Source organism: Hirundo rustica, chromosome 13 (genome assembly GCF_015227805.2).
Source record: "Hirundo rustica isolate bHirRus1 chromosome 13, bHirRus1.pri.v3, whole genome shotgun sequence".
Taxonomy (NCBI): domain Eukaryota; kingdom Metazoa; phylum Chordata; class Aves; order Passeriformes; family Hirundinidae; genus Hirundo; species Hirundo rustica.
The window spans coordinates 17,602,665-17,611,527 of NC_053462.1; the positions used below are offsets into that span (position 1 = coordinate 17,602,665).

General features: G+C 55.1%; 1 protein-coding gene across 1 annotated transcript in view; it reads right to left on the reverse strand.

The window, feature by feature from the left end:
• Positions 1-8,534, reverse strand: part of PCSK6 (proprotein convertase subtilisin/kexin type 6) — a 34,072-nt gene extending 25,538 nt beyond the window's left edge. The window contains exons 1-2 of the mRNA XM_040077514.1: positions 8,404-8,534; positions 3,318-3,422 (exon numbers count right to left, since the gene is read on the reverse strand). Coding sequence (XP_039933448.1) covers positions 3,318-3,329 — 12 coding nt within the window. The 5' untranslated portion in view covers positions 3,330-3,422; positions 8,404-8,534. The remainder of the gene's footprint in view (positions 1-3,317; positions 3,423-8,403) is intronic.
• Between the last annotated feature and the right edge of the window lie 329 nt (positions 8,535-8,863).

Below are 8,863 nucleotides of genomic sequence, written 5' to 3' on the forward strand. Positions count from 1 at the left end.
ACTGTTGAAAGGGGGAAAAAAAATGTATTTCATAGAAAAATGATTTTCCACGCTGCCTTGGCTGCCGAGAGTGCACCGCTTTGCTTACATGTGATGGATTTAAACTCTGGAAGCAAAAATATAACTTCATGGTCTAGTTAAAAAAAAAAAAATACAATAAATAGAGGTTATGGCCCAAATAACGGGCTTTTTTTCCTTAAAGCACCACTCCCTGGCAGCATTTCCATGAGTCTCACTGCTCAAGCCACAGCTAGCACCTTTCCCTGCTGCTTTGCAGGAGGCAGGAATGATGGTAAGGTGTGGGATTTTGGGGGATTTTGCCAGGAGCTGCCCCACAGGGATGTCTTCATCTCAAACAGGCTCCTGATCGACCCCAGCGCTGCCAGCCAGGAGTTGATGGAGACATTGTGTGTGGACACAGAGAAATCAGCAGTTTAAGGACATTGATTTCAAGGAAGAGTTGATAAATCAGTGTGACTGGCATGGGAAAATTGGCAAGCAGGAAGGAGTCTGGGGCATCCCTGCAACAGCTCCTGCAGCTCATGAAACTCAGACCAGCTTCCATTGCTGATCCAGAGTGGGGCAAAGCCTTGGAAATGTAAAAAGAAAAGGAAAAGAAAGGCTTTTTACTACTAGAAATGGCCCAAACTGTTATAGTCCTGAGACCCAGGGTCGCTGCTCTACCTCTGCAAACCCTAATTATTGCAGAATCCCAGAGCGGTTTGAGTTGGGGGGGACCTTAAAGCTCATCTCATTCCAAATCTTCTGCCATGGACAGGGACACCTTCCACCTTGCTCCAAGCCACATCCAACCTGGCCTTGGACACTTCCAGGGATGGGACAACCATAGCTTCTCTGGGCACCCTGTGCCAGGGCCTCACAACCTTTACAGACAAGAATTTTTCCCTAGTATCTCATCTTACCCTGCCCTCTGTCAGTGTGAAACCATTCTCCCTCGTCCTGACACTCCAGGCTCTCATCCAAAGTCCCTCTCCAGCTCTCCTGGAGCTTCTTTAGGTACTGGCAGCAATTTGCAATAAGGAGGTGACTTTGAGTGGCACCAAAGGACCCCATGAGGAAGCAGCACAGGCAGCTCCAAGCTGGACCCTTCACCCTTGCTGGAAACAGAAGCAGGAACTTTTTATATCTCCCCTCACTTTGAGATTTTCAGTGGATGAGGACCAGATCTGGCCAGCCTGGGAGGCTCCACCAAACACAATAACCAGCACACGTGAGGGTGCAATTCCCTTTGCAGCTCCAGAAAAGTGATAGTCTGATTTATCCCTGTGGGTGTGCAGGAGTTAAAGTGGAGATCCAGGATAAACAAGATGGTTCCAGCACATGTTTGCCATAAATCACAGCAAACAATTCAGATGGGGTTGATTTTGCCGTGGTGCATGGCCAGAGGCACAGGGACAAGGCCGTGGCAGCCCCTGATGAGGATTAAGAGACTGGAGCAGCGAGGATGGAGGCTCAAACACTGCATGGACCAACACCAGCATTCCGGTGAGCAAGGAAAGTTTACAGCAATAAGAGCTGCAAGTGGAGCCCTAAGAGGGGTGGCACAGCATGTTGTGACCCCACTCTGCATCCCACCGTCCCTCCCCAGCTCCCACCACCAACCACCTCTCCCGAAATTGCTGGATTTGCCACATCCTTCCTCCTTTTCCATCACCTAACTTATTTCTTGGCTCATACCAGCCCCAGAAGGAGCAGCCAGCTGCAGTCTCTTGGGACAACGGGGCAGCTCAACAGCAGCGTGGTCACACAAGGATCAGGACTACGGCTGCTTCTCTGTGTGTCCTGGAGTTTCCCCTTTCCCAGACTTCTCCTGGGGGTGAAGAGCTTGGCCGTGGTCCTCCTGCCCAGCTCATGCCACGACCCCCACAGCAAACAACTGACAGCAGTGGAAACAATAGCCCCCGGAAGGCACGAACCGCCCAACATCTGCAAACAACCAGATTGGCTGGTTCGTTGGGATTTCTGCAAGATTTGCTTCCATCTTCCCCATTCCAACTCCTGTCCTCCTGCCTCCAGGTGATGTTTTCCTGCATGCATGCTAAGCTGATGCCACCCAAATGCATGGATTAAACGATTTGTAAATGTAGATGGGAGAGGGGGAGAGACAAGACATGCCAACAGGTTTTGAACTGATAAGGAAGGATTAAGAGAACAGGAGTTAATTGCTCCAGCTTGGAGCCCACAGAGCAAGGTAAGGTAAAGGTTAATATGACTAAAAGCCAATTGATTTAGTTTGCATTATAACCAGACTCATTTAAATGGGGGCATTTCAAATGCAGAGAATTCATTCATTTGCTGGGATGCCTATGCACCCCCCTGAGGGTGAACAGCTTTAATTAAAGCCCAGCACACTTCCAGGGCACCAGGCTCCCCTCGCTGAGGTTTCCCCCGCTGGCAAGGCAGCCACGCATACGCCTCCTCCTCAAAAATGTGCTACAGACCTTGTCCAAATATTTAACAGCAAATCTCTCCGGAAAGCCTGGGGAGGGCAGGGCTGCTGTGTGTGCCTGGAGAGATGCGGATGGGACGTGTGGTGCAGAGTGGGTTGGAGATGTCTTGGGAAAGAGCATCCCAAGGGTGTCTGGGCACCCCAAGGATGGCCAGGCATCACTGCAGGCACCAGCAGCTTGCTACAGCATGGGTACCTTCACCATGGCTTTTTCTGCTTTTATGTCCCATTGTCCCAACAAAACCCTCCCCACCATTAACCCTTCCCCTGCTCTGCACAAGCTACATCTCACAGTGCTCAGGGGGAGCTGGGGGAGGAGGCCAGCCAAAGGGGAGCCCCAACCCTTGCCCACCACCCCAAACCCACCTCACCCAGGTCCCTCCTTGCCTTTTTCCCCCCACTCCCCATTACTTTTGTCAATTCAGCTGCACTGAAAATCCCTTTGGATGCTTGCTCTAGGAAAAAAGCAACGCAGAGCCTATTGCCAAGGATTTCACACATAGCAACCATTGAGGCAGCAAGTGTTGTGGCAACTGGATCAACACCCCGAGCATGCAACAGCCTTTCTGTCCTGGAAAGCTTTTCCCCCTTTTCTTCCTCCCGGCTTTCAGGCAGATGTTAGTGTTTAGTCACTTTTACGTATTTTTCACCACCGCTCTCCGTACCCGTGTCCAATGAGTCACTCGTGTGTGCACAGGGCTGTGGCTCAAGGGTGACATATCATCCCAAGATGCTCCAGCTCACACTTGACCCAGATCAAGCCAACAGCCTCCTCCAAGGACAGGTGGGGACATCCACGCCACCACCCTGCAGAGGCTGGGGGACACCAGAGCGCCCAGCCCCGTACCTTGGGGTCCATGCGGAGGAAGTTGTGCGGTCCCCGGCTGCTCAGCGTGGAGCGCTTAAACGTCTTGCTGTGGTGAAAGTGGTAATAGTTTTCCAAGCTTCCAATCTGCAAAAAAAAAAAAAAAAAAAAAAAAAAGTATGTTTGGGTTTGGTTTTTTTTAAAAAGTCTGTTTTCCCGCAGCTGCCCCCGCCCCCCCCTCATTTTGAACTGGCAGCATCAGTGCAGCCCTGCCCTGCACCCCAAATCCCTCACTCACACCAGAGCTCCCGAGGCTCGGGAGGATGCAGGATGCTGGCACCAGCCCCGGTGCCACTGCTGTGACAAACAGCGTTGGTGGTCGGACGCTGGCACAACGGAGCCCGGAAAACATTTTTATGAATTTTCACCCATTAAATGCATCTTTGAAAACTGCCTTTCATCAGCTCCCAAGCAGAAATAATGAGCTAAAAATGAGCTCAGCAGCTGCGGCGCAGCCAGGGGAGCTGTGCCTCATCCTCCTGCCTTCTCCACCCGCCGCTCCGGCTTCGCCCCGGCTGCACATAAGGAGAGGTGATGCGATCCCTGCTCGATCCCTGCTCGCCCTGGGATGCTCCTGGGAAGCGTGGGATATAAATGTGCATAGCCTGGAGTGAGGGATGGCAGCACTTGCAGGAAAACACGGTGCCAGCCACACCACCCTGCCAAGCCCTGGGGTGGCTGCGCTGCCTCCGGCCCTCTCATCCTGGCATCTGGAGACACCACAACTCCTCTTTTTTCATCCCAAAAGCACGGATGGGAGGATAGGATAAAGTCCTGGGGCTATGCAATGAATCGAGGGATCTCAGCCAGACACCGCATGTGAAACATCCCACGGGGATTCACAGCCAGAGGGACGGGAATGACCCAAAAGCTGCACTCACTGGTATGCGGCTCCCAGATCACATAATTTGGGTACAAATTGGGACTTTGCTATAAATTCACTTTTGCCTGAGTTTGGTTTTCTCCCTCCCCCCAAAAAAACCCCTCACATTCCATGTCAGGAGCTGGATGTTGGGAGTCAGTGACATTCCCTGTGCCTTGCTCACAGGACCAGAAAGGGCCATCCTCCAAGCATCCATCTGCAAGCCACGAGGCAACATCTTTAAGACCATGTGTGACCCAGGGGCCAGGGTGACATTCCTGAGGCCAGACCAGGGCTGGCTGCAATGGAACAGCGGGGGACAAACAGGTTTGTCTGGATCAGATGCTAAAGCAGATGACAACTGCTTACATCTTTATCACACTTGATACCTTGAGATCTGCCAGTGTCTCTTACTAGCATTAAATATTTAATTAGTCTTGCTCTGCCTTTTATGCCAGGATGTCATTTCACCAACTTTACTGCTGTTAGTGTGATTTTTATAATTTATTTCCACTCAAATTCATTTAAACCCTCCCTCTTCCCCCTTCACATGACAGCATAGCTGGGCAGTTTCTTTAACATCCGCATAAAGAGGTTGCTCATTGCAATCTGCATTTGCCTTTTAAACCCATTCTTCAAATTCATTAGCATTTAAAAAAGAGAAGGAGGGTGCTCCAACCTCTCCATATTTTAGGGAAACCTTGACAAGGCCACCCTGCCTCTTGCTCACTCTGCCTGGAAACTGGAGTACAGGGCTTACCATAAAATCCTGCAATGGTTTGAGGTTGGAAAAGATCTTAAAGACATCCACTTCCAACCCCCTTCCATGGCAGGGCCACCTTCCACTAGACCAGCTTGCTCCAAGCTTCATCCAGCCTGGCCTGAAATAGGGATGGGGCATCCCCATCTTCTCTGGGCAACCTGTGCACACAGTAAACAAGTCCTTCCTAGGTAAAGAATTTCTTCCTTTCTTTTCACAAATAAATGCAAAATTACCACACGATGCAAAGCAGCAAGAGCACAGGGAAGGTAATGACCTCATCACAGGCTCTGGGGATACATAGCCAGAGCAGCAGGAAAAGAACTCTGTGCCCCACTTCTTTATGCTCCTGGGATTTATGGGTAGAAAAATAAGACAAACCTTCCCATGCTGGGAATACCTTGAAAGTCTGAGCAGAGGTTGGTCCCAGTGGAGCTCCAAATGTCCTATTCTACCTAAGATATTCTGAGGAGAAAAACTTGTAAATGTCACTTTTCTTTTAAATGAAAAAGGATTTGTTGTCCTCCTTGTGGTCAGGCAGCTCAGTAAGGGCTCTGCAATGCGACCCCATCTCACCCGAACCATTTCATCTGTGCAAAGTACAGCTACACCAGCACTGGTGCCTTCCAGAAGGGTGGATCCAACTGGGAAGGCAGCGAGCACTCCCCTCCTGGGGACACCACCAATTCAGGGACAAGGGATCCAGTTGCTGAGCTCCTGCCTCCAGGAATGTAATTCTCAAATGATCACGGATGTGTTCGGCTCAGTAAGAATCACGCCAAGAGCTGCAAAATGACAGGAATCTGGGAAAGCTCTGAATACAGCCCCAAATTAATCCCACCCCTCTCCTGCACTGCAGGTGAGACCACTGAAGATGTGCCAGACCTTCCAAAACTTAGTGTTGAACACCACACATGGAAAAATTCATATAAACCCTGCAACCGCGATAGGAAGGGGCTCACCATCACCCCGGAGCCAGCGGCGCTGCCCGGGGCTCCGGCACCGTCCCCGCAGCGCCCTCGGCCAGGGCCTGTCCCGGCTCGCCCCGGCACAACCGGAGAACAAAGCCCGGCGGGGAAGAATGAGCAGGCGAGGAATGAGCAGGCGTTCGAGGGTGTAAAAGCCGTTTCTTTTGTTTAGTTGTTTGCTTCACTTAAATAGAAGTTGACGCAAGTGATGCCCCAAGGGAAATGTCACTCTGCCATGACCCAGAAGGGTTTAGAGTGTCCTGGCTCTTGGTTTGGGCACGGGGAAATGCGGGGAGAGCTCAGAGCTGTGTGTGCCAACCCCGGCAGTGCCTTTCCCGGGCAGTGCCATGTCAGGAGCCTCCAGGATTGCATCACAGAGGAAAAGAGGTCACCAGCCACCACGGCACGGCTGAGCCTCCTCGCATCCAGCTGGGTCTTCCAGAGACCATCACCTCTCCTCATTGGACTCCACTCAAACATCTTCCGGGGGTGATAATATCCTTGGCAGAGTTTTCCAGCAGGTTTTGTCCAAAATCAGGCCCCCCCAGGAGGGCACATCTCACTGGGGACAGCGCCATCACCAGCAGCTCCACAAGCTGATGATGCAGGAGGAGAAGAGGGGAACACCCAGGTCCCCACGAGGCTCAACACACCATGAGCACAACACTGCAAATGTCACACATGAGCACACGTGCAGGGAAAGCAGTTCCTCAAGGTTTGACCCTGGACGGGACCCAGTGGAACAAGCCCAAAACACAGTGAAAAGAGCTTGGAGAGATGGAGAGCTGAAGGCAGGGCTTTGAGAGCAGCTGGGGAAGCCCCAGTGGTGCACGAGCTCCCAGTATCCACCAGCTCCCAGTATCAACGGGAAAGGCAGGAGCCAGGAACACCCTGATGCAACCACAGAAATATTTCCCTTGCTCTCCAGCCTGAACAGGGCTGCCCTGGGGAAAGGGCTCAGGGGGGAAGGATGGACGCTCCAGTGGAGCCACATTGTGCCCATGGGCCAAATGCCTCCAGCTTCACAGGGATGAGCTCACACAACCGGGATGCTGGGGAAGGAGGGAGGGGTGACAGATGCTCCAGCAGGGAAGGGACACAGCAAAACCCCAAACCAGGAGCTGACGTTAGGCTGATGCAACTTGGGAGAGTGGGAAGTTCAATCAAGATATTCTCTGGCTGAAGAGGGATAAACACTGAAAAGCCCTTTGGGTTGCACAACCACCTTTGCCCAACCCCGTGATAAAGGCAATTGAACAATACACGCGATTTTCTCCTTGGTAGGATGGGAGCTGAGCACGCAGGTAGGAGACTGAGGGTGGGATGTGAGGGATTATCCCCCACGGGAGGTCACAGACACGGGTGTAGGAGACAATGTGCCCAATTCAGCCTCCCCCCCCAAAAAAATGTTTATGCAGCACCCCGTGACTTTAATTATAGTTAAAAGTAGGGTTGCGATATAAAGTAAGGTTATAATTTGTAGTCCGGGAGACACCTTGGGCAGGAGGACAACCTGAAGTGTCACCCAGCCAAAAACGCGCCGGGCAGCGCCGTGGCAATAAACTCTGGAACAAACTCCGAGGACACCAGCCTGCATCTGGGATTGCAGAGGATGAAGAAATCGAGAGGAAAACGAGCTGCTGTGCGGAAAATCGCTTTTAAGACACCAGTGTTATGCGGGGGTTTGAAAGCAAAAGTTCTCTGTGTTCCCAAGATCTCCGATAAACCCGGGCCAGAGAGTCCAAAGTTTGTTAAACCCACAAATACAACTTTCCGGGGTGGGAGGAACTTGTGCAACCCCCCCAGAGGTGCGGGGCGAGGGCACCCCGAGGAGGGGCATCCACCCGGGGGGAGCCCGCCCCCGGGCCAAAGCGCTCCGACAGCATCCCCGCGTGGTCCCCATTCTCATCCCGACCGCTCCGGGGGGCTCATCTCCCGCTCTTGGGACCACCGGCACCGGCTTGGTCCCGGGGAGATAGGGCAGCTCGGCGAGACCTCCGCCAGCGGGGAGATCTCGGGATCCATCTCCCGCTCCTGGGATCCTGCCTCAGTCCCGGTAGTGCCGGCAGTTCCGCGGGACCCCCGCCGCCTCCCCGGTCCCGGGACCATAGTCAGCTTCCCGGTACCGGGAGTCCCAGTGCGAGACCCCGGGCAGCTCCCCGGCGCCGAGCTCCACACTCCAGGGATCTGCCGCAGGCTCCCAGTGCCGGAATCCCCGGCAGTTTCCCGAGACCGCTCCGCCTTTCCGATCCCGGGACCCCTCGGCAGCTTCCCGGAACCCTCGGCTCCTCTCCGGTGGCGGGACCCCCTGCGTGAGACCCCCGGCAGCTCCGCAATCCCCCGCAGGCTCACGGTGCCAGAACCCCCGGCGGCTCCCCGGTCCGCCCGCCGGTCCCCGGCGCGATCCCCCAGCCCCGCATCCCCCGCTCCCTGTGCTCCAACACCTGCCCGCTCCCGGAGCCCCCCGCCGCCCCTTACCTGGCCCAGGCTGATGTACCCGTAGGCGGCGGCGAGGCGGGCGGCCTCGGCGGGGCCCCCCCGCACCCGCACGGCCCAGTGGTTGGTGTAGACGGTGCGGGCGGGCTCGGCGGCGGCCCCGCGCCCGGGCAGCGCCAGCGGCAGCGCCAGGGCCAGCAGGCAGAGGCGGGCGGGCAGCGGGGCGGCCGCGCTCCCCGCGCCGGGGCCGGCGGCGGGCATGGTGCGGGGCCGGGCCGGGCTGGGCGGAGCGGGGCGCTGCGCCTTTTAACCGGCCCCGCAGCCCGCGGGGGCGGGGGGATGCTCGGGGGGGGAGGCGGGGAGGGCCCGGGAGAGCGGGCGGACGGGGCGGCCCCCGGCACTGCCCCCCCCCGCGTCCCCCCCGCCGGGCAGCCCCGCTGCGTGCCCGGCGCTGCTCCCCGGAAACCCCCCCGCGCACCTCTGCAGCCCCGCTGCCCGACTC